The sequence below is a fragment of the Bombina bombina genome, chromosome 3, assembly GCF_027579735.1.
Source record: "Bombina bombina isolate aBomBom1 chromosome 3, aBomBom1.pri, whole genome shotgun sequence".
NCBI lineage: Eukaryota > Metazoa > Chordata > Amphibia > Anura > Bombinatoridae > Bombina > Bombina bombina.
In genome coordinates this window covers 1,056,856,908-1,056,883,482 of record NC_069501.1, presented here as the reverse complement: position 1 = coordinate 1,056,883,482, position 26,575 = coordinate 1,056,856,908, and the positions used below count along the sequence as shown (strand labels likewise).

Genomic DNA, 26,575 nt, shown 5'->3' with positions numbered 1-26,575 from the left:
GCCTGAAGAACTTTTCTACCAAAAACTGCTTCAGAAGAAGAAAATACATCAAAATGGTAGAATTTAGTAAAAGTATGCAAAGAGGACCAAGTTGCTGCTTTGCAGATCTGGTCAACCGAAGCTTCATTCCTAAACGCCCAGGAAGTAGATACTGACCTAGTAGAATGAGCTGTAATTCTCTGAGGCGGAATTTTACCCGACTCAACATAGGCAAGATGAATTAAAGATTTCAACCAAGATGCCAAAGAATATGGCAGAAGCTTTCTGGCCTTTCCTAGAACCGGAAAAGATAACAAATAGACTAGAAGTCTTACGGAAAGATTTCGTAGCTTCAACATAATATTTCAAAGCTCTAACAACATCCAAAGAATGCAACGATTTCTCCTTAGAATTCATAGGATTAGGACATAATGAAGGAACCACAATTTCTCTACTAATGTTGTTGGAATTCACAACTTTAGGTAAAAATTCAAAAGAAGTTCGCAACACCGCCTTATCCTGATGAAAAATCAGAAAAGGAGACTCACAAGAAAGAGCAGATAATTCAGAAACTCTTCTAGCAGAAGAGATGGCCAAAAGGAACAAAACTTTCCAAGAAAGTAATTTAATGTCCAATGAATGCATAGGTTCAAACGGAGGAGCTTGAAGAGCTCCCAGAACCAAATTCAAACTCCATGGAGGAGAAATTGACTTAATGACAGGTTTTATACGAACCAAAGCTTGTACAAAACAATGAATATCAGGAAGAATAGCAATCTTTCTGTGAAAAAGAACAGAAAGAGCGGAGATTTGTCCTTTCAAAGAACTTGCGGACAAACCCTTATCTAAACCATCCTGAAGAAACTGTAAAATTCTCGGTATTCTAAAAGAATGCCAAGAAAAATGATGAGAAAGACACCAAGAAATATAAGTCTTCCAGACTCTATAATATATCTCTCGAGATACAGATTTACGAGCCTGTAACATAGTATTAATCACGGAGTCAGAGAAACCTCTTTGACCAAGAATCAAGCGTTCAATCTCCATACCTTTAAATTTAAGGATTTCAGATCCGGATGGAAAAAAGGACCTTGCGACAGAAGGTCTGGTCTTAACGGAAGAGTCCATGGTTGGCAAGATGCCATCCGGACAAGATCCGCATACCAAAACCTGTGAGGCCATGCCGGAGCTATTAAGCAGAACAAACGAGCATTCCCTCAGAATCTTGGAGATTACTCTTGGAAGAAGAACTAGAGGCGGAAAGATATAGGCAGGATGATACTTCCAAGGAAGTGATAATGCATCCACTGCCTCCGCCTGAGGATCCCGGGATCTGGACAGATACCTGGGAAGTTTCTTGTTTAGATGAGAGGCCATCAGATCTATCTCTGGGAGCCCCCACATTTGAACAATCTGAAGAAATACCTCTGGGTGAAGAGACCATTCGCCCGGATGCAACGTTTGGCGACTGAGATAATCCGCTTCCCAATTGTCTACACCTGGGATATGAACCGCAGAGATTAGACAGGAGCTGGATTCCGCCCAAACCAAAATTCGAGATACTTCTTTCATAGCCAGAGGACTGTGAGTCCCTCCTTGATGATTGATGTATGCCACAGTTGTGACATTGTCTGTCTGAAAACAAATGAACGATTCTCTCTTCACAAGAGGCCAAAACTGAAGAGCTCTGAAAATTGCACGGAGTTCCAAAATATTGATCGGTAATCTCACCTCCTGAGATTCCCAAACTCCTTGTGCCGTCAGAGATACCCACACAGCTCCCCAACCTGTGAGACTTGCATCTGTTGAAATTACAGTCCAGGTCGGAAGAACAAAAGAAGCCCCCTGAATTAAACGATGGTGATCTGTCCACCACGTTAGAGAGTGTCGAACAATCGGTTTTAAAGATATTAATTGATATATCTTCGTGTAATCCCTGCACCATTGGTTCAGCATACAGAGCTGAAGAGGTCGCATGTGAAAACGAGCAAAGGGGATCGCGTCCGATGCAGCAGTCATAAGACCTAGAATTTCCATGCATAAGGCTACCGAAGGGAATGATTGAGACTGAAGGTTTCGACAAGCTGTAATCAATTTTAGACGTCTCTTGTCTGTTAAAGACAGAGTCATGGACACTGAATCTATCTGGAAACCCAGAAAGGTTACCCTTGTTTGAGGAATCAAAGAACTTTTTGGTAAATTGATCCTCCAACCATGATCTTGAAGAAACAACACAAGTCGATTCGTATGAGACTCTGCTAAATGTAAAGACTGAGCAAGTACCAAGATATCGTCCAAATAAGGAAATACCACAATACCCTGTTCTCTGATTACAGACAGAAGGGCACCGAGAATCTTTGTGAAAATTCTTGGAGCTGTAGCAAGGCCAAACGGTAGAGCCACAAATTGGTAATGCTTGTCTAGAAAAGAGAATCTCAGGAACTGATAATGATCTGGATGAATCGGAATATGCAGATATGCATCCTGTAAATCTATTGTGGACATATAATTCCCTTGCTGAACAAAAGGCAATATAGTCCTTACAGTTACCATCTTGAACGTTGGTATCCTTACATAACGATTCAATAATTTTAGATCCAGAACTGGTCTGAAGGAATTCTCCTTCTTTGGTACAATGAAGAGATTTGAATAAAACCCCATCCCCTGTTCCGGAACTGGAACTGGCATAATTACTCCAGCCAACTCTAGATCTGAAACACAATTCAGAAATGCTTGAGCTTTCACTGGATTTACTGGGACACGGGAAAGAAAAAATCTCTTTGCAGGAGGTCTCATCTTGAAACCAATTCTGTACCCTTCTGAAACAATGTTCTGAATCCAAAGATTGTGAACAGAATTGATCCAAATTTCTTTGAAAAAACGTAACCTGCCCCCTACCAGCTGAACTGGAATGAGGGCCGTACCTTCATGTGAACTTAGAAGCAGGCTTTGCCTTTCTAGCAGGCTTGTATTTATTCCAGACTGGAGATGGTTTCCAAACTGAAACTGCTCCTGAGGACGAAGGATCAGGCTTTTGTTCTTTGTTGAAACGAAAGGAACGAAAACGATTGTTAGCCCTGTTTTTACCTTTAGATTTTTTATCCTGTGGTAAAAAAGTTCCTTTCCCACCAGTAACAGTTGAAATAATAGAATCCAACTGAGAACCAAATAATTTGTTTCCCTGGAAAGAAATGGAAAGTAGAGTTGATTTAGAAGCCATATCAGCATTCCAAGTCTTAAGCCATAAAGCTCTTCTGGCTAAGATAGCCAGAGACATAAACCTAACATCAACTCTAATAATATCAAAAATGGCATCACAGATAAAATTATTAGCATGCTGGAGAAGAATAATAATATCATGAGAATCACGATTTGTTACTTGTTGCGCTAGAGTTTCCAACCAAAAAGTTGAAACTGCAGCAACATCAGCCAATGATATAGCAGGTCTAAGAAGATTACCTGAACACAGATAAGCTTTTCTTAGAAAAGATTCAATTTTTCTATCTAAAGGATCCTTAAACGAGGTACCATCTGACGTAGGAATGGTAGTACGGTTAGCAAGGGTAGAAATAGCCCCATCAACTTTAGGGATTTTGTCCCAAAATTCTAACCTGTCAGGCGGAACAGGATATAATTGCTTAAAACGTTTAGAAGGAGTAAATGAATTACCCAATTTATCCCATTCTTTGGAAATTACTGCAGAAATAGCATTAGGAACAGGAAAAACTTCTGGAATAACCGCAGGAGCTTTAAAAACCTTATCCAAACGTATAGAATTAGTATCAAGAGGACTAGAATCCTCTATTTCTAAAGCAATTAGTACTTCTTTAAGTAAAGAGCGAATAAATTCCATCTTAAATAAATATGAAGATTTATCAGCATCAATCTCTGAGATAGAATCCTCTGAACCAGAAGAGTCCAAAGAATCAGAATGATGGTGTTCATTTAAAAATTCATCTGTAGAGAGAGAAGATTTAAAAGACTTTTTACGTTTACTAGAAGGAGAAATAACAGACAAAGCCTTCTTTATAGATTCAGAAACAAAATCTCTTATGTTATCAGGAACATTCTGCACCTTAGATGTTGAGGGAACTGCAACAGGCAATGGTACATTACTAAAGGAAATATTATCTGCTTTAACAAGTTTGTCATGACAATTATTACAAACAACAGCTGGAGGAATAGCTACCAAAAGTTTACAGCAGATACACTTAGCTTTGGTAGATCCAGCAGGCAGTGATTTTCCTGTAGTATCTTCTGGCTCAGATGCAACGTGAGACATCTTGCAATATGTAAGAGAAAAAACAACATATAAAGCAAAATAGATCAAATTCCTTATAAGACAGTTTCAGGAATGGGAAAGAATGCCAAATATCAAGCTTCTAGCAACCAGAAGCAAATGAAAAATGAGACTGAAATAATGTGGAGACAAAAGCGACGCCCATATTTTTTAGCGCCAAATAAGACGCCCACATTATTTGGCGCCTAAATGCTTTTGGCGCCAAAAATGACGCCACATCCGGAACGCCGACATTTTTGGCGCAAAATAACGTCAAAAAATGACGCAACTTCCGGCGACACGTATGACGCCGGAAACGGAAAAGAATTTTTGCGCCAAAAAAGTCCGCGCCAAGAATGACGCAATAAAATGAAGCATTTTCAGCCCCCGCGAGCCTAACAGCCCACAGGGAAAAAAGTCAAATTTTTGAGGTAAGAAAAATATGATAATTCAATGCATAATCCCAAATATGAAACTGACTGTCTGAAAATAAGGAAAGTTGAACATTCTGAGTCAAGGCAAATAAATGTTTGAATACATATATTTAGAACTTTATAAATAAAGTGCCCAACCATAGCTTAGAGTGTCACAGAAAATAAGACTTACTTACCCCAGGACACTCATCTACATGTTTGTAGAAAGCCAAACCAGTACTGAAACGAGAATCAGTAGAGGTAATGGTAAATATAAGAGTATATCGTCGATCTGAAAAGGGAGGTAAGAGATGAATCTCTACGACCGATAACAGAGAACCTTATGAAATAGACCCCGTAGAAGGAGATCACTGCATTCAATAGGCAATACTCTCTTCACATCCCTCTGACATTCACTGCACGCTGAGAGGAAAACCGGGCTCCAACTTGCTGCGGAGCGCATATCAACGTAGAATCTAGCACAAACTTACTTCACCACCTCCCTTGGAGGCAAAGTTTGTAAAACTGATTTGTGGGTGTGGTGAGGGGTGTATTTATAGGCATTTTAAGGTTTGGGAAACTTTGCCCCTCCTGGTAGGAATGTATATCCCATACGTCACTAGCTCATGGACTCTTGTTAATTACATGAAAGAAATAGATTTTTGAAGTGGGCGAACTGAGGAAGGGAATTTGAATTTCAGCTTTATATTAAAAGGTAAGTTATAGTGCATCTTCATGACAACTGGTGAATTAAACACCATCTTAAATATCACTAACATTCTGGATGTTTTTATAAAAGGGAGATTTTGACATCACTTTAATGCAGTTCACTGGAATTGCGGGCTAGGAGCTGGCAGCCCTTAAAGGGATAGTAAAGTCAAAAATAAACTTTCATGACAAATAGAACATGGAATTTTAAGACACTTCTATATTCTCTTCTGCCATCAGATTTACTTTGTTATCTTGAAAAGTATGTTTACATATCCACAGTAGCAACAATGTGCTACTGGGAGCTTGCTGGTGATTGGTGGCTACACGTGTCTCTTGTCATTGCCTCACCAGATGTATTCAGCTAGTGCCCTGTAGTGCAATGCTGTTCTGGAGCAGACTATGTATTTAATCCCTTTGCAAGAGTTAAGCACGTAGTAATTAAGCACAATGGAAAATAGCATTCGGCAATATGCTGCAAGGTTGGAATAACCAATCCTGACAAAAATACTAATTTCATAATAATGAAAATGCATTAATGTAAAACCAGTAATTCTTGCTAGCTTCATATACGTTATTGTTTTTTAATATTTAAAAAAACTAATATTTAAAAAAAATACATCTTTATATTATGCTTAGAGATATTTTATTTGAATGCATAATTCTGTCTAGCATTTATTTAGTGTTTAATGTCCCTTTAAGTGAAGGGACCTTGAATATCTGTAGGAGCCTACAGTTGCATATAGAGGTCACAGAGCTTTAAAGAATCCAGGCCAGTGTTGTCGTCTTCTTCCACAAACATGCAATCTCATATTCTCCAGGCTCACACAAGTTTGTTAGTCAGGTTACTGTCCCTCACTTGCATCCCACTCATGGGAAGCATTCTCACTAGCTTGTCAGTGGATTCCATGCAAAATCTCTCAAAACAGCAGCATTTTACTAACTACTAATATGCAGCCAGACATTGCCTATAGTCCTTTTTGTAATACATCATTTCTTTTTGCCTCAGAGCTTGATGCTGGGTCTCTTCGGTCAATGTCAGTGACGTGCAGTGACGTCAGAGGCTGGTGAGGCAGTGGCAGGATACGCCTTCATTCTTTGTATATCCTTTGTTGAAGAAATAGCAATGCACATGGGTGAGCCAATCACATGAGGTATCTATGTGCAGCCACCAATCAGCAGCTACTGAGCATATTTAGATATGATTTTCAACAAAGGACATCAAAAGAATGAAGAAAATTAGATATTAGATGTAAATTGGAAAGTTATTTAAATTTGCATATGGGTTTCATGTCCCTTTAAATGGTGTCTTGGAAAACTGGTCAACTTAGTAAACATCTGATTTTAGTTTAAAGGATTGTAACAGAAACTCTTGCCAGATAACACACTGCTTGCTCTGATTATGAGATCTAGAAATCCATGACCATTAAAATATGTTTAAAACATACTTTTTACTTTAATGCTGCAAATTAGATTCTTTCATTACATAAGGGATGAGAGTCAGAGGGGGAGGAAGAGAGACAGAGAGAGAAAGAGACCATGGGGGAGAACAACACATAAGGAGAGAGATGGATAGATAGAGAGACACACACACACACAAACAAGGGGGGGGGGGGGGAGAGGGACCACAGCATTTTAAAGTAATAAAACAGCAGAGCTACAGAGAGTTCAGAAGATTAGTCTATAATTTAGTGTGAAGCACAGAGGCAAGCTGCTAAGTTAGTGGGTGTAAAGTTTGAGTAAACAAAATACAAAAACGACCCTGCTATAAAAGAGTAAACAAACACTAAACCACATTCATTAAATTATCATTTTCACTAACAGAATCTCTTTCAGTAAAATCTTACTTTAATAAGATGTGGGTGAAACAATGCTCTCTGTGCCTCTCTCCTGCTCTGGAAGGATTCAGGAAGTGACAGTGGCACATTCCACTGCACTTAGAGGGGAAGAACAGAACTCTCTTTTTCACTTTAGCAAAGCTAGCAGGTTCACAGGACAGCAACAAAATATATGAAAGTTGTTTTTTCCGTTCTTGTTTTGTTTTATATGATTTAACATCCAGCCCCAACCCTATGTTCCACTTACTAATGCCTCTCGCTGGATTGGTTCAGCCCAAATAGGACTGCCTCAAATAAGCAGTTAATGGGCCATGCAATGATCTTAACCACTTGCATCCAGTAGATGGCGCAGCATGTTGTGTAATGGTGGGCAGACCTGCTTGTGCCTCTTCATTGCACAACATATAGCTGTGAGGAAAAAAAATGCTGGGAAAAAAAAAAAAGCCAATAAAATTTAAAGCCAATAAAAAAAAATATTTTTTTGCCCATATGAGAGGTGATGCACTGCCTCACCTGCCTCTAGTGACTGCACATCACTGGTCAATGTATATTGTTCATCTGGGTATAAATTTCAGCCAGTGTCAAAAATATTTTGGCAGCAAGAGCCTAAATCACAATATCTCCTAATGCAGGTCTCAACAACTCCATGGTGCCTTACAATGTGGGTTTAGTGCCTAGATGTGTGAGCCCAGTGTGCATTATTGGAATTGTAGAACCAAAACTGTGCATGGAAACTACAATTCATAACTCATTGTGCATGATCCAAAGTAATACTAAGTGCAATGCCAACAGCTGCAAGGCCCCAGATCTGTGCACTGTAAGGCAACTGCTCCACAAACCAGGTAAGTAATCTGCTCCACGTGCGTTTCTTGAAATTAAAGGGGTTAATCACTACAATGATTTAATGTAATCATTGTCCCTGTGTATCTATGGTAGTCAAGGGGTTAATTCCCTGATATTTTTTTTTTTTTTTGTACATATATGTGTGTGTGTGCATTTCTTGCATAGTAAGGAAAATGTGTGTAATATTAAAGTACTCTAAAAACCAGCACACATTTTCCAAAGCATAAAATATACAAAAATAGTCTTTATTTTGTTCTCGGTATATACATGAAAGAGTAACAGCACAGTTCAGCCTGCAACAAATGTGACTAACATTGTGTAAAGGTTTCTATCACAATGGGTCTGATGTCTATATACAAGATTATCAAATCACATTTTATATATCTGGTACAAAAATACTTGTATTGTTGCAACAGGTAGGACTGAACTTGCGGTTTATTCGATTCTCATTGGATGTTTTTCTGCACATTCAGTAACAGTAAATTTCAAGAAAGTCTCATATTTCCTTCAAAATGTTACCGATTGGATCCAGATACAATAGCAAAAGTGCTTAGATATTTTTTATACACATTTTTGTTGTCCTCATGTAAGGCATCTAATCTTTTCTAGCATTTTGGCTTTGTCATATACTCCACTGTTGTAGTATAAGGATGTAGCAAGAGAGGTATAGCAAAACAACAGAGCCATATTAAAAAAAAATAAAAAAAATCTATATATATCTGTATATTTATAAATCTCACAAGCAAAAAGTGACAAGTGAAGCCACTGATACGAGCAGCCTAAAGTTAATAGATTTCATCATTATTTAATTGTTACTGGGGCCCTTACATATTCATCAGTTTGGATGTCTGGCAAATGGTTTTCTGGAGGGCAGATGGAGTTGTACTTCCGCGAACGTGAGCGCATGGCAATGTCTTCCAGGTTCTTCAATACAGTAGTTCCATCATCATGCTGTAGTGTGCCTGGGCCCCTATAATAAATGGTAAATATCTGAGGGTCTGCTTAAGCAACTCATGAGAGTAGACAAAAACAAAATGTATGATTATCAGATAAATTCCTTTCATTCCTGGCAGGGAGAGTCCACAACTTTATTACTTACTGTTGGGAAATACAACACCTGGCCACCGGGAGGAGGTAAATACACCCCATCCAAAGGCTTAAATATCCCTCCCACTTCCCCTATCCTCCCAGTCATTCGGCCGAGGAAACAAAGAAAAGTAGGAGAAACATCAGGGTATAAAGGTACTAGAAGACAGTATAAAAACAGAATTTATGTTTACCTGATAAATTACTTTCTCAAACGGTGTGTCCGGTCCACGGCGTCATCCTTACTTGTGGGATATTCTCTTCCCCAACAGGAAATGGCAAAGAGCCCAGCAAAGCTGGTCACATGATCCCTCCTAGGCTCCGCCTTCCCCAGTCATTCGACCGACGTAAAGGAGGAATATTTGCATAGGAGAAATCATATGATACCGTGGTGACTGTAGTTAAAGAAAATAAATTATCAGACCTGATTAAAAAACCAGGGCGGGCCGTGGACCGGACACACTGTTGGAGAAAGTAATTTATCAGGTAAACATAAATTCTGTTTTCTCCAACATAGGTGTGTCCGGTCCACGGCGTCATCCTTACTTGTGGGAACCAATACCAAAGCTTTAGGACACGGATGAAGGGAGGGAGCAAATCAGGTCATCTAGATGGAAGGCACCACGGCTTGCAAAACCTTTCTCCCAAAAATAGCCTCAGAAGAAGCAAAAGTATCAAATTTGTAAAATTTAGTAAAAGTGTGCAGAGAAGACCAAGTCGCTGCCTTACATATCTGATCAACAGAAGCCTCGTTCTTGAAGGCCCATGTGGAAGCCACGGCCCTAGTGGAATGAGCTGTGATTCTTTCAGGAGGCTGCCGTCCGGCAGTCTCGTAAGCCAATCTGATGATGCTTTTAAGCCAAAAAGAGAGAGAGGTAGAAGTTGCTTTTTGACCTCTCCTTTTACCAGAATAAACAACAAACAAGGAAGATGTTTGTCTAAAATCCTTTGTAGCATCTAAATAGAATTTTAGAGCACGAACTACATCCAAATTGTGCAACAAACGTTCCTTCTTTGAAACTGGATTCGGACACAAAGAAGGCACGACTATCTCCTGGTTAATGTTTTTGTTAGAAACAACTTTCGGAAGAAAACCAGGTTTAGTACGCAAAACCCCCTTATCTGCATGGAACACCAGATAAGGAGGAGAACACTGCAGAGAAACTCTTCTAGCAGAAGAAATTGCAACCAAAAACAAAACTTTCCAAGATAATAACTTAATATCAACGGAATGTAAGGGTTCAAACGGAACCCCCTGAAGAACTGAAAGAACTAAATTGAGACTCCAAGGAGGAGTCAAAGGTTTGTAAACAGGCTTGATTCTAACCAGAGCCTGAACAAAAGCTTGAACATCTGGCACAGCTGCCAGCTTTTTGTGAAGTAACACAGACAAAGCAGAAATCTGTCCCTTCAAAGAACTTGCAGATAATCCTTTCTCCAAACCTTCTTGAAGAAAGGATAGAATGTTAGGAATTTTTATCTTGTCCCAAGGGAATCCTTTAGATTCACACCAACAGATATATCTTTTCCATATTTTATGGTAGATTTTTCTAGTTACAGGCTTTCTGGCCTGAACAAGAGTATCAATGACAGAATCTGAGAACCCTCGCTTTGATAAAATCAAGCGTTCAATCTCCAAGCAGTCAGTTGGAGTGAGACCAGATTCGGATGTTCGAACGGACCTTGAACAAGAAGGTCCCGTCTCAAAGGTAGCTTCCATGGTGGAGCCGATGACATATTCACCAGGTCTGCATACCAAGTCCTGCGTGGCCACGCAGGAGCTATCAAGATCACCGATGCCCTCTCCTGATAGATCCTGGCTACCAGCCTGGGGATGAGAGGAAACGGTGGGAATACATACGCTAGTTTGAAGGTCCAAGGTGCTACTAGTGCATCTACTAGAGTCGCCTTGGGATCCCTGGATCTGGACCCGTAGCAAGGAACCTTGAAGTTCTGACGAGAGGCCATCAGATCCATGTCTGGAATGCCCCACAACTGAGTAATTTGGGCAAAGATTTCCGGATGGAGTTCCCACTCCCCCGGATGAAATGACTGACGACTCAGAAAATCCGCTTCCCAATTTTCCACTCCTGGAATGTGGATTGCAGACAAGTGGCAGGAGTGAGACTCCGCCCATTGAATAATTTTGGTCACTTCTTCCATCGCCAGGGAACTCCTTGTTCCCCCCTGATGGTTGATGTACGCAACAGTCGTCATGTTGTCCGATTGAAACCGTATGAATTTGGCCTTTGCAAGTTGAGGCCAAGCCTTGAGAGCATTGAATATCGCTCTTAGTTCCAGAATATTTATCGGGAGAAGAGATTCTTCCCGAGACCAAAGACCCTGAGCTTTCAGGAGTCCCCAGACCGCGCCCCAGCCCACCAGACTGGCGTCGGTCGTGACAATGACCCACTCTGGTCTGCGGAAGCTCATCCCCTGTGACAGGTTGTCCAGGGACAGCCACCAACGGAGTGAATCTCTGGTCCTCTGATCTACTTGTATCGTCGGAGACAAGTCTGTATAATCCCCATTCCACTGACTGAGCATGCACAGTTGTAATGGTCTCAGATGAATTCGCGCAAAAGGAACTATGTCCATTGCCGCGACCATCAAACCTATTACTTCCATGCACTGCGCTATGGAAGGAAGAGGAACAGAATGAAGTACTTGACAAGAGTTTAGAAGTTTTGATTTTCTGGCCTCTGTCAGAAAAATCCTCATTTCTAAGGAGTCTATTATTGTTCCCAAGAAGGGAACTTTTGTTGACGGAGACAGAGAACTTTTTTCTACGTTCACTTTCCACCCGTGAGATCTGAGAAAGGCCAGGACGATGTCCGTGTGAGCCTTTGCTTGTGGAAGGGACGACGCTTGAATCAGAATGTCGTCCAAGTAAGGTACTACTGCAATGCCCCTTGGTCTTAGCACCGCTAGAAGGGACCCCAGTACCTTTGTGAAAATTCTTGGAGCAGTGGCTAATCCGAACGGAAGTGCCACAAACTGGTAATGCTTGTCCAGAAAGGCGAACCTTAGGAACCGATGATGTTCCTTGTGGATAGGAATATGTAGATATGCATCCTTTAAATCCACCGTGGTCATGAATTGACCTTCCTGGATGGAAGGAAGAATTGTTCGAATGGTTTCCATTTTGAACGATGGAACCTTGAGAAACTTGTTTAGGATCTTGAGATCTAAGATTGGTCTGAATGTTCCCTCTTTTTTGGGAACTATGAACAGATTGGAGTAGAACCCCATCCCTTGTTCTCCTAATGGAACAGGATGAATCACTCCCATTTTTAACAGGTCTTCTACACAATGTAAGAATGCCTGTTTTTTTATGTGGTCTGAAGACAATTGAGACCTGTGGAACCTTCCCCTTGGGGGAAGCCCCTTGAATTCCAGAAGATAACCTTGGGAGACTATTTCCAGCGCCCAAGGATCCAGAACATCTCTTGCCCAAGCCTGAGCGAAGAGAGAGAGTCTGCCCCCCACCAGATCCGGTCCCGGATCGGGGGCCAACATCTCATGCTGTCTTGGTAGCAGTGGCAGGTTTCTTGGCCTGCTTACCTTTGTTCCAGCCTTGCGTTGGCCTCCAGGCTGGCTTGGCTTGAGAAGTATTACCCTCTTGCTTAGAGGATGTAGCACTTGTGGCTGGTCCGTTTCTGCGAAAGGGACGAAAATTTGGTTTATTTTTAGCCTTGAAAGACCTATCCTGAGGAAGGGCGTGGCCCTTACCCCCAGTGATATCAGAAATAATCTCTTTCAAGTCAGGGCCAAACAGCATTTTCCCCTTGAAAGGAATGTTAAGCAATTTATTCTTGGAAGACGCATCCGCTGACCAAGATTTTAGCCAAAGCGCTCTGCGCGCCACAATAGCAAACCCAGAATTTTTCGCCGCTAATCTAGCCAATTGCAAAGTGGCGTCTAAGGTGAAAGAGTTAGCCAATTTGAGAGCATGAATTCTGTCCAAAATCTCCTCATAAGAAGAATCTTTATTGAGCGCCTTTTCTAGTTCATCGAACCAGAAACACGCTGCTGTAGTGACAGGAACAATGCATGAAATTGGTTGTAGAAGGTAACCTTGCTGAACAAACATCTTTTTAAGCAAACCCTCTAATTTTTTATCCATAGGATCTTTGAAAGCACAACTATCTTCTATGGGTATAGTGGTGCGTTTGTTTAGAGTAGAAACCGCCCCCTCGACCTTGGGGACTGTCTGCCATAAGTCCTTTCTGGGGTCGACCATAGGAAACAATTTCTTGAATATAGGGGGAGGGACGAAAGGTATGCCGGGCCTTTCCCATTCTTTGTTTACAATATCCGCCACCCGCTTGGGTATAGGAAAAGCTTCGGGGGGCCCCGGGACCTCTAGGAACTTGTCCATCTTACATAATTTCTCTGGAATGACCAAATTCTCACAATCATCCAGAGTAGATAACACCTCCTTAAGCAGAGCACGGAGATGTTCCAATTTAAATTTGAATGTAATTACATCAGGTTCAGCTTGTTGAGAAATTTTCCCTGAATCTGAAATTTCTCCCTCAGACAAAACCTCCCTGGCCCCCTCAGACTGGTGTAGGGGCACTTCAGAACCAATATCATCAGCGTCCTCATGCTCTTCCGTATTTTCTAAAACAGAGCAGTCGCGCTTTCGCTGATAAGTGGGCATTTTGGCTAAAATGTTTTTGATAGAATTATCCATTACAGCCGTTAATTGTTGCATAGTAAGGAGTATTGGCGCACTAGATGTACTAGGGGCCTCCTGTGTGGGCAAGACTGGCGTAGACGAAGGAGGGGATGATGCAGTACCATGCTTACTCCCCTCACTTGAGGAATCATCTTGGGCATCATTTTCTCTAAATTTTGTGTCACATAAATCACATCTATTTAAATGAGAAGGAACCTTGGCTTCCCCACATACAGAACACAGTCTATCTGGTAGTTCAGACATGTTAAACAGGCATAAACTTGATAACAAAGTACAAAAAACGTTTTAAAATAAAACCGTTACTGTCACTTTAAATTTTAAACTGAACACACTTTATTACTGCAAATGTGAAAAAGTATGAAGGAATTGTTCAAAATTCACCAAAATTTCACCACAGTGTCTTAAAGCCTTAAAAGTATTGCACACCAAAATACTATATACAGTCCCTGGTATCTGCTTTGCTGAGACCCAACCAAGCCCAAAGGGGAATACGATACCAAATGACGCCTTCAGAAAGGCTTTTCTATGTATCAGAGCTCCTCACACATGCATCTGCATGTCATGCTTCCCAAAAACAAGTGCGCAATAGAGGTGCGAAAATGAGGCTCTGCCTATGATTAGGGAAAGCCCCTAGAGAATAAGGTGTCCAATACAGTGCCTGCCGGTTATTTTACATAATTCCCAAGAATAAAATAATTCCTCAAAGCTATGAAGTATTAAAAATGCTTATATATCAATCGTTTAAGCCCAGAAAATGTCTACCAGTCTTAACAGCCCTTGTGAAGCCCTTTATTCTTATGTAATAAAAATGGCTTACCGGATCCCATAGGGAAAATGACAGCTTCCAGCATTACATCGTCTTGTTAGAAATGTGTCATACCTCAAGCAGCAAAAGTCTGCTCACTGTTTCCCCCAACTGAAGTTAATTCCTCTCAACAGTCCTGTGTGGAAACAGCCATCGATTTTAGTAACGGTTGCTAAAATCATTTTCCTCTTACAAACAGAAATCTTCATCACTTTTCTGTTTCAGAGTAAATAGTACATACCAGCACTATTTTAAAATAACAAACTCTTGATTGAAGAATAAAAACTACAGTTAAACACCAAAAAACTCTAAGCCATCTCCGTGGAGATGTTGCCTGTACAACGGCAAAGAGAATGACTGGGGAAGGCGGAGCCTAGGAGGGATCATGTGACCAGCTTTGCTGGGCTCTTTGCCATTTCCTGTTGGGGAAGAGAATATCCCACAAGTAAGGATGACGCCGTGGACCGGACACACCTATGTTGGAGAAAAGGGAGCCGTCCAAACAAAACATCTTCTGGGTGGGGTTGTGTTCTCTCCCTGCCAGGAAAGAAAGGAATTTATCTGGTAAACATAAATTTTCATTTCTTTCAATAAGTCAGGGAGAGTCCACAACTTCATTCCTTACTGTTGGGAAAACCATACCCAAGCTCCAGAGGACACTGAAGGAATAACGGGAGGAAACAAAAAGGAGACGGACCCTAATCTGAGGGCACCCCAGCCTGCAAAACCTTTCTCCCAAAAGCTGCTTCAGCCGAAGAAAACACATCAAAGTTGTAAAATTTAGAAAAAGTATGTAAGGAGGACAAGGTAGCCACCTTACAAATCTGCTCCATAGAGGCCTCGTTCTTAAAAGCCCAGGAGGAAGCTACTGCTCTAGTGGAATGAGCCGTAATCCTCTCAGGAGGCTGTTGTCCTGCCTAACTTATGAGACAGCGGATCGGGCGACAATCTGCCCACTACACGATCCGATCCCGGATTGGAGGCCGCCCCTTCATGCAGACTTGTTATTGGCTGGCTTCTTTGTCTGTTCCAGGACTGAGACGGCTTCTAAGTACTCTTGGGCTGCTCGGGCTTGGATAAGAATTGAGATCGTTGGGACTTGTCCGAACGAAAGGAACAAAAATTTGACAACTGACGTCCCTTAGGTCTGTTGTTCTTATTCTGTGGCAGGAAGGCTTCTTTCCCTCCGGTTACCGTGGAAATGATGGAGTCCAGACCTGGTGTGGTTCTAGCCCGGCGGGCTAGAGCCGCAAAACCTGAAGCCTTTGCATTCAGGCAAATAATTTGCATATTCGCATCACAGATGAAGGAGTTAGCAATTCATAATACCTTAATTTTCTCCTGAATATCCTCGAGGGGAGATTCCACCTCAACAATTTCAGACAGAGAGTTGCACCAGTAGGTAGTCCGCAGGAAAAAGGCCCCCTCCATATGGAGAATTATCTGTGCCACAGGGAACTGCATGTGAAGCGGTTTGAGTAGAGAGGGCAGAAATCTCTCGGGTCATAGAATCCTGAGAGGTTGATGGCTCAGATGGACTAATTGCGCTATGGGTATTGGCAGACTTGGCTCCCTTCTTAGACTTTTAAACAGTGCTTAGGCAATTGGAACAAAATTGAGCAGGTGGGCAAACCACAACCTCCTCACAATACAAACAGGTATTATTATTCACTACAGAAGGAATGGAACTCTTTAATGTAGTATCAGAATCATCCATAGCTTTGGTATGTAATTCCACAGATGGAATAATAAAAAAAAAAAAAATTACAAAAAGCAAGCGTTTTTAATATAAGCAGGCACCTTTACAATCCCAATGGCTGGGGCACTCACCACCTCCTTGACCCAGAAAAATTAGCAGTGTCTGCAGCTGGAACGCAAGGAAGTGAAAGAGGCCGCACCCGGTCACGAGGTGTGCAAGACATGACTTCCCCTGCTATGCAAAAGAGTGTTAAGCTAATATGAGCTGTGCAACACTCAAAAACATAACTTATGCTTACCAGATAAATTCCTTTCCTTCCTGGCAGGAAGAGTCCACAACCTTATTCCTTATTGTTGGGAAATACAACACCTGCAACCAGAAGGAGGCAAAGACACCCCTGCCAAAGGCGTAAATATCCCTCCCACTTCCCCTATCCCCCAGTCATTCTGCCGAGGGAACAAGGAAAAGTAGGAGAAACATCAAGGTATAAAGGTGCCAGAAAAAAATGATTTAAAAAAGGAGCCGCCTAACAAAAATAAATTACGGGCGGGGTTGTGGACTCTCCCTGCCAGGAAGGAATGGAATTTATATGGTAAGCATAAATTATGTTTTCCTTACATAAGGCAGGGAGAGTCCACAACTTTATTCCTTACTGTTGGGAAAACTATACCCAAGCTCCAGAGGACACTGAATGAATAACGGGAGGAAACAAAAAAAAAGGCGGACCATATTCTGGAGGGCACCACAGCTGCAAAACTTTTCTCCCGAAAGCTGCTTCAGCCGAAGAAAACACATCAAACTTGTAAAATTTTGAAAAAGTGTGTAAGGAGGAACAGGAAGCCGCCTTAAAAATCTGATCCATAGAGGCTTTGTTCTTAAGAGCCCAGGAGGAAGCCACTGCTCTAGTGGAATGAGCCGTTATCCTCTCAGGAGGCTGTCGCCCTGCAGTCTCATATGCTAAGCTGATGACACTCCTCAACCAGAAAGATAGGGAAGCTGTAGTAGTCTTCTGCCCCTTACGCTTCCCTGTATAGATGACACAGAGGAAGATTGTCTGAATTTCTTAGTAGCCTGAAGATAGAACTTCAAGGCACGAACGACATCTAGATTGTGAAGCAAGTGTTCCTTTGCTGAAGAAGGATTAGGACACAAAGAAGGAACAACAATTTCTTGATTAATGTTAGGATCCAACACCAACTTAGGGAGGAACCCTAATTTAGTACGTAAAACCGCCTTATCAGCATGGAAAACAAGATAAGGGGGGTCTCATTGCAAAGCAGAAATCTCAGAAACTCTGCGCACAGAGGCAACAGCCAACAAAAAAAGAACCTTCCAATATGATAATTTAATGTCAACAGTCAGTATGCATAGGTTCAAACGGAGCCTGCTGCAAAACACTAAGAACAAGGTTGAGGCTCCAATGTGGAGCCCCAGATCTAAACACAGGTCTGATCCTAGTCAGAGCCTTAAAAAAGGACGGCACATCCGGAAGCTCAGTCAATTTCTTGTGCAGTAGCGCCAACAGGGCCGATATCTGTCCCTTCAGGGAACTAGCAGAGATAGACCCTTCTCCAGTCCATCCTGGAGAAAAGACTAAATTCTGGCAACCTTAACCTTATGAAAATTATGGGAGGGGAATTTGGGGCAAGAAGGGGTTAAGTAGCACTCGTTCCCTATATGTATAGTAATAGTATTGAAATCATTCAACTACTATAAGTATCAATCAGTTAAAAAAACTTTACTTTATTAATCACTATTTAAGACCTAAATAATTATTACACAAAAAGCCCCTAGAAAAATAGCTTTTACAAAATAGGCTGCAACATCCAGAGATAAGATACAGCTCAAACCACCCCCCTGTATTCCTGGCCGGTAACAGGATACGCCGGCTTCAGGTGCCAGGGATGGCCGAGTGTTCCTGTAAAATCTCGTGCAGTCTATATCAAAGCGTGGGAGCGATAGGATAATTATTGTTAAAAACAAAAAAGCCAAACTTGTAGCATTTTCAGCTAAAAGTAGTACACAAGCGCGTTTCGGCCGAGTAGCGGCCTTTCTCAATGTGTTTTCTTGAAAATGACAAGCCGAGTGTGAAGCTGTACACGCTTTAAATAATCCAGTTCTGTTTCTCTGTGGCCAATGGGAGCGCGGTTATTGCACATGCCCATCTTATGGCCAATCACCAGTGCTGTACTGCTCAGGCACATTTCGATAATAGGTTATTTCGGAATGGCTGTGGATACAATGTCAGTGCCCAATCAGGATTCACCTGTATTATATATGTCGTTCTGCGTTGCACTGTCCTACAGAATAAACTGGTAATGTAGCGATTTGCTCACATCACTCATCTATATCTACTATATTAGCGTGCACCATTTAAAGAAATATTCTTTTTGTACCGATATCGAGTACAGAGTGACAGTGATTGTGAGAGATGGATTGTGTTACCCCGTTTTACTCTCTATTACTTCTGCTCGATGTCATATTATTATCCCTGTTAGTAAAAAGCATTATGGCGATATTATATCAAAAAATCATTGTTGTGAGTAAAACATGATATTATGAACTGTTATTCAGAGCGATATTAACTTGGACTCTATATATGCTGTGACTTTCACATATAAAGCCAAGTCACAAAGTTTGTAATATACCGCTCATGTGGGACATAATTATAATTATGGATTTCCATCGTTCAAACAGAGAAACCAATTTGCCTAATAGTGTTTAGATGTTAATCAGACAAAGTTTGTATTATCTTGTGATTAGAAAACACCACTTAGATGCACATTATTAGCGTTTACTATGGTATAAATGAAGAGTATTTTGTTGTATTATAAAGCTAAGACATCTTCTATGTGCTTAGGTCAATTCTTTAAAGACTTAAATGTAACTCTCATCTATTCATATTTTATGGTTAATTTTGAGTTTGAAATCAAAACATAACATAATGCGTCTCATACCAGTTCATTTATGATTCTTATCTCACTAATTTTTAACATATATCATTATAATCCCAAAATTGTATTTACTTCGGAATTCTGGGTGCACGTCTAGATAGAGATATTATATTGAAACTCTTACATATGTACACTATTATTTACAGAATTATTTACAGTTGTATCGAGTTTCACAGGAAGACCCAAAAGTTATTATTCTCATTCATGCCCTGTGGCATCACAGAATTCAAATTAAATATCCATTTTGCTTCCTTTTGGAGCAAAGTTGTTTCTATGTCTCCTCCACGAATGCCTGAACGTAGGCTTTCTAAACCCCAACATCTGAACGTATTAGTTTTGCCCTTATGATGGTATAGAAAATGTCTCGCAACACTTGTTATCTGTTTTCCATTTTTAGTATCTTTCTCAGCATTTCGAATATTGCTAAGATGTTCAGTCAACCTCTTTCCCATAGGTCTTGTGGTCATACCTACATATAATAAATTACAGCTGCAGGTTAAACAGTATATGACATTGGGAGTTTTACAGGTTATACGACTCTGGATGGTCCACCGTTTATTGAATCTATCCATCATTACTTTCTTTTTTACCATGTGTGTACATATTTTACAATTTTCACATGCTATGGAACCTTTGTAAAGAGGGGGCTTTTTGGCATTTCTATCAAAATGGCTTTGAGTTAACTGGTCACTCAGGTTGCCTGCTCTTCTGTACGTGAATTGGGGCTTTGTGGGGATTATAGAATTAAACTGGTCATCAGATTGTAAAATATGCCAGTGTTTAAGTATTATATTGGATACTTGATTACTTTGACTGGAATATGTTGAGATAAATCTCAAAGAATTGAGATTATCCTCTGGCTTTTTGGGTTCTAGTAATTCCTGTCTATTCTCATTTATAGCTCGCTGATAGGCTCTCTTTAAGGATTTCCTTGAATACCCTCGTTGTAGCAATCTATCTCTTAGTTCATTTGCTGCTTTCTGGAATGACTCAATAGATGAGCTATTCCTGCGAATCCTTAGGTATTCCCCTATTGGCAGGCTTTTTATTGTGTTTGGATGATGAAAGCTCTGCGCATGCAAAATATTGTTTGTTGCAGTGGGTTTCCTAAAGGAATCTGTTTCTAAATGGTCATTCACTTTTTTTATAACTAGATCCAGGAACTCCACCTGGTGGTCATCCTGTGTCATAGTTAGAAACAGACCAAAAGAGTTATTGTTGAGAAGCGAAATGAATTCATTGAGTGTTTCTATTGATCCCTCCCACACGAAGAAAATGTCATCTATATACCTGGACCAGTGGGTAATGTTTTTAGTATATTGTAAGAGATTGCTATTGAACACTACAGTTTCTTCCCACCAGCCCAGGTATATATTTGCATAAGTGGGGGCACAGGAGGTCCCCATTGCTGTTCCACACAACTGCAAATAAAATCTCCCATCAAAAACAAAGTAATTGTGATCCAAAGTGAATTCCAGTAGATCCATAATCAATTGTTTGGATTTGTTGGATAAAGTCTGATTCTTTGTTAAAAAGTGGGAAACAGCTCTACATCCCCATTGTTTATCAATACTTGTGTAAAGTGACTCCACGTCACATGTGACGAGAATCGATTGAGGGGTTATAGTCAGTGTGTTCATTTTATTGAGAATGTGCATCGTGTCCTTTGTGTAGGAGGGCAATGAATCTACAATGTACCTAAGTCTCGCGTCCACATATTTAGAGGCCTTCTCCGTTAAAGACCCAATGCCAGAGACAATGGGTCTCCCTGGGGGGCATGTTTGATTTTTGTGGATTTTAGGTAATAGATAGAGTGTTGCTATCTTGGGGTTTTTAACATCTAAGTATTGAAATTCCTTTTTATCAATGGTGCCATGTGCTGCCGCCTGTTTAATTAATCTGTTATACTGTTTAAGAAAGTCTTCTGTTGGATTCCCAAAGAGATTTTTATAGTTTTTAGGCTTATGGAGTTGTTTTTTGACCTCAGCTATATACATTTCAGTAGGGCATATAACAATATTCCCACCTTTGTCACTCTGTTTTATTTGGACATCAGTCCATTGGTTTATTGATTTTAGTGCAAGTTTTTCTTGTTCAGATAGATTATTCAGTGATGTATCAATATCTGAAGAGATAGCTAGTATATCCTTGCATACTAAATCTAAGAATGTAATGGTATTGTGAGAGGTACTTGTTGGTGGTATAAAGCTTGATTTAGTCTTTAAAATTTCACGCCATTTATTATCCTTTTCTATTATCTCATTTGGATTAGTTTCTGAATCCTCTAATAAAGAGATTAGGTTTTTGATAGTAGTTGCTTCATCAGCATTTAAACCTTCTATTTCTCTATTAGGTGCAAAGTATTTCTTGAGCAGTAGTTTACGTGTAAAGAGGTGTACGTCTTTTATGGTTTCAAACTTGTCTAGTGTGGCTGTTGGAACAAATGACAAACCTTTTTTCAAAACTGAAATTTGTATTTCGGTTAGAATTTTGTCTGAAAGATTGATAATATTCAGTTATTTTTGGTTTGTTTCTTTTTGGTGAGTGGTTTTTGGTGGAACTTGACTTGCTTTCTTGTTCTGGGTTTGTTTACCCCTACCTCTGCGGGTTCTCCGCCTAAAGGGATATCTCCATTAGTGTTGTGTGGAGTGATTCTTCTTTTAAGGATTGGTTTAGGTCTTAACTCATCCTCTGAGTTATCACCATCTGTAATATCACAATCCTTATCAGAGTAATCAGAATCTGTGATAGTGGATTTGTTCGTGTTCCACATATACACAGATTTATTAGCATAGTCTGTCAAGTCCCTCTCTATTTTCTTTTCTTTTTTATTAGCAATGTATTTTGCAAATCTGTCAACTTCTTCCTTTGTTTTTGTATAAGACTTTTGGAACTCTTCCTTTAATTCATACTGTTTTAATTCTTCCCCAATTTTAGTTATTTCCTCATTTAGTTCATTTAGTTTATCTTTCTCATGCTCTACAAGATAGCCTATAAGTTTCAGTGAGCATTCAGTCAGTGCCTCTTCCCACTTAGATTTTAACGTGGGTTTTAAATCTTGAAATGCTGGAAATAATTTGAGTCTCAGACCCCTAGGTATTACTTGGTTATCATTGTAAAAATTAAACATTCCTATGTTCCATTGTCTTTTAATCTGACGTTTGCGACCTTATGCCAGGAAAAGCCACGCTCTTCACACCAGTACAAGTAAGTGCTCCACACTTTATGGTAGATACGACGTGTAACTGGGTTACGAGCTTGAACCAGTGTCGATAACGCTATCAAAAAACCCTCTCTTGGCCAAGACTAAGCGCTCAATCTCCATGCAGTCAATGTCAGAGAATCTAGATTTTGATCAAAGAAGGGACCCTGTATCAGCAGGTCTCTGCGACAAGGTAACCTCCACTGAGGAGATGAGGACATCCCCACCAGATCCACAAACCACGTCCTCCGCGGCCACGATGGAGCAATCAGAATCACTGATGCTCGCTCCTGTTTGATGCAAGTCACCACATGAGGGAGAAGCGGTAATGGAGGAAAAAGACATAAGAGTCTGAGCCTCCATGGTACTGATAGGGCATCTATCAGTTCCTCCTGAGGATCCCTCAACCCGTACCTGGATAGCTTGGTATTGAAACCTGGGTAGCTTGGTAATGAAGCGGGATGCCATGAGATCTATCTCCGGCATCCCCCACTCGCTGCATATCTCTGCAAACACTTCGGGTGGAGAGACCATTCCCCTGGGTGAAAGGATTGCCTGCTGAGGAAGTCCGCTTCCCAGTTGTCCACACCCGGAATCTGGATCGCTGACAGTGTACATCTGTGAGTCTCTGCCCACTCTATTATCTGAAATACTTCTCTCATAGCCAAGGGACTTCTCGTTCCCCCCTGATGGTTGATGTAGGCAACTGAGGTTATATTGTCTGATTGGAATCTGATAAACTGGGACGACCCCAGAAGGGGCCAAGACTTCAAGGCATTAAAGATTGTCTGGAGTTCCAATATATTGATCAGAATGCAGGACTCCTCCTGAGTCCACAGCCCTTGTAGCTTCTTGGCACCCCAAATGGCTCGGCAGCCGGAAAGGCTTGCATCCAGTCACAATCTCCCAGGACGGTCTCAAGAACCACTTGCCTTGGGACAGATGATCTGGACAGAGTCACCAAGAGAGCAAGTCTCTTGACAGGTTGTCCAGCACAATCTGTTGAGACACATCTGAATGGTCGCTGTTCCATTGTCTCAGCATGCATAGTTGTAAGGGTCTGAGATGGAATCTGGCAAAGGGAATGATGTCCATACAGGACACCATGAGTCCGATCACCTCCATACATTGGGCCACTGAGGGCCTCAAGGAGGCCTTGAGGGCAAGACAAGCAGTAGTTAGCTTGCAATGTCTCGGATCTGTGAGAAATATTCTCATGGATATGAAGTCTATTATCATCCCCAGGAAATTCACCCTTGTACTTGGAATACAAGAACTTTTTTGCAAGTTTATCTTCCATTCATGTGATCGAAAAAGACTGAGAAGGGACTCAGAGTGTTCTTCCGCTAGACGAAAAGATGGTGCCTGTACCGAGATATCGTCCAGGTAAAGCGCTACTGCAATACCTCGTGTTCTGGCAACAGATAGAAGAGCTCCCAGAACCTTTGAAAATATCCTTGGAGCAGTAGATAGGCCAAACGGAAGAGCTATGAACTGGAAGTGCTGGTCCAGAAAGGCAAACCTCAGAAACGTGAAGGTATGCTTCCTTCAGGTCTATGGTGGTCATAAACTCTCCTTCCTGAACCAGAGGAAGGATTGACCGTATTGTCTCCATTTTGAAAGAGGGAACACTCAGAAACTTGTTTAGGCTCTTTAAATTGGACGAAAAGTTCCCTCCTTTTATGGAACCACAAAAAGGTTTGAATAAAACCCTAAACCTCTTTCTACTGTAGGAGTAATTGTCCTGGTACCTAGAGAGGAGAGATTCCGTACGCAACCTAAGAGGATGAGATTTGAATCCTATCCGGTATCCCTGAGATACAACCTCCAGGAACCAAGCATTCTGTACATCCTGGAACCAAGCATCTGTAAAAAGAGAGAGTCTGCCCCTACTCAATCCGATCCCGGATCGGGGGCTGCCCCTTCATGCCGATTTGTTCTCGGCAGGCTTCTTAGTCTGTTTGGACTTATTCCAATACTGAGTCGGCTTCCAAGTACTCTTGGGCTGCTCGGACTGTGAGGATTGCTTTCGTTGTGATTTATCAGAATGAAAGGAACGAAAATTAGAAAATTGCCGTCCCTTAGGCCTATTCTTCTTATCCTTCGGTAGGAATGTACCTTTCCTCCTGTAACCGTAGAAATAATGGAGTCCAGCCCTGGACCAAATAAAATCTCCTTGAAAAGAAGAGAAAAGAGTCTGGATTTATAAGTCATATCCGCAGACCAAGACTTCAACCAGAGAGCCCGGCGGGCTAGGACCACACACCCAGAAGTCTTTGCATTTAGGCGAATAATCTGCATATTCGCATCACAGATGAAGGAGTTAGCAATTCCCAGAGCTTTAATACTCTCCTGAATATCCTCGATGGGAGTCTCCACCTCAATGAGCTCCGACAGTCTCGCACCAGTAGGTAGCTGCTCCAGCAACCATGGCTACAGCTGCTGCCAGTTGAAATAAAAACCCTGTATGTTGAAACATCTTCCTCAGAAAAGGGATAGTAGTACGCTTAGCCAGAGTAGAAATAGCGCCATCCACCTTAGGGATAGAGCCCCACAAAGCTAATTGAGAGTCATCAACCGGGAATCATTTTTTAAAAGTAGACGTGGGGGAAAAAGAAGTTCCTATTCTTTCCTATTCGTTCCTAATAATTTTCGCCATCTTAACTGGCGAAGGAAAAGTCAGAGGGACCTTCCTGTTTTCATAAACTCTGTCTAATTTAGGTATCTTAGGTTCCTCAGGGAGTTTAGCCTCTGGAACCTAGCATAGACAGAACCTCCTTTAATAAAAAACATATATGCTCAATTTTAAATCTAAAGGAGGGTTCCTCTGCTGAAGGAGGTTTAGAAACTGTAGTCTCCAGCTCAGAAAGTTCACCCTCTGAAGCTACAGTGGTTAACTCGTCCACAGAAAGCTGGGACATAGTAGCTAAATCCGACAAATATTTAGATGACTCTAGGTCAGGAGAAGTATGTTTAACCTTTTTCTTACGTTTGCTAGAGGAAGGTAGGGCACTCAGGGCCTCAGACACCGCCAATTATATCTGCGCTGTAAAGTCCGCAGGAAAAAGGCCCCCTCCAGATGGAGGATTAGTTTGGCCGAGGGGACTTGCATGTGGAGTGGGTAGTGTAAAAAGGGTAGTAAACTCTCGGGACACAGATTCCTGAGAGGTAGACGGCTCAGAGGAGCTAATAGCGCTATGAGTATTAGCAGGCTTGTCTGCCTTCTTAGACTTTAGAACAGTGCTTAGGCAAATGGAACAAAATTGAGCAGTCGGGCAAACCACGGCCTCCTCAAAATATAAACAGGAATTATTAATCAGTACAGAAGGAGCAGAGCTGTTTAATATAGTATCAGAGTCCTCCATTGCTAAGATATATTCACAGAAGGATAGACAAAAAAGAACGCTTTTCTTTAAACAAAAACGGCACCTTTATAATCCCAATGGCTGGTGCATTCACCACCTCCTACACCCAGACAGCTAACGGTGAAAACACTCACCTTAGGAGTAATGTCTGCAGCAGGATTGTAGGAAAATGAAAAGACCACACCCGGGCACATGGTGTGTAGGACAGGACTTCCCCTGCTATGAAAAAGGCGCTAAGCTATTATGAGCTGCACAACACTCAAAAATGAAAGTGAACCTGGTTTGTTCCAAGCCAAAAGCACACAGTCTATGAGCCCAACAAACTCTCACATTAAACAGTTATAAAAAAAACCCTTGCTGTTCAAATAATCTCCCTGAAGGAGTTATTAACCCTTGATCCTATTGAGGCATAAAGGAGCCACACTGTGACCCTGTATAGTAAAGGCATATATATAAAAACAGTCTTACCCTCAAGGATCCATGCTGTGGAACAGGCACAGCCTCTCAAATGTGACAGTCTTGCAGCGATGCTTTGACATGGACTTGAGTGTGTAACAGCAAGCAATGAAAATCGTCAACACTGATTGCTCAGGAGCTGTTAGGCGACAGTCTGGATGGGTTCACAGAAAACCTTTCCCTGCATCTCCAGATTATAACTTTCATCAATACTCTCACTGAGAGGTTCACATGACTACTTAA

At 41.2% G+C, this 26,575-nt stretch overlaps 1 protein-coding gene across 1 annotated transcript in view; it reads right to left on the bottom strand.

Annotated features, from left to right (window-relative positions):
* Positions 1–8,284: 8,284 nt before the first annotated feature.
* Positions 8,285–26,575, bottom strand: part of LOC128654401 (pleckstrin homology domain-containing family A member 3) — a 242,946-nt gene continuing 224,655 nt past the window's right edge. Inside the window, exon 7 of the mRNA XM_053708297.1 lies at positions 8,285–9,030. Within this exon, the coding sequence (XP_053564272.1) occupies positions 8,862–9,030 (169 nt within the window). The 3' untranslated portion in view covers positions 8,285–8,861. The remainder of the gene's footprint in view (positions 9,031–26,575) is intronic.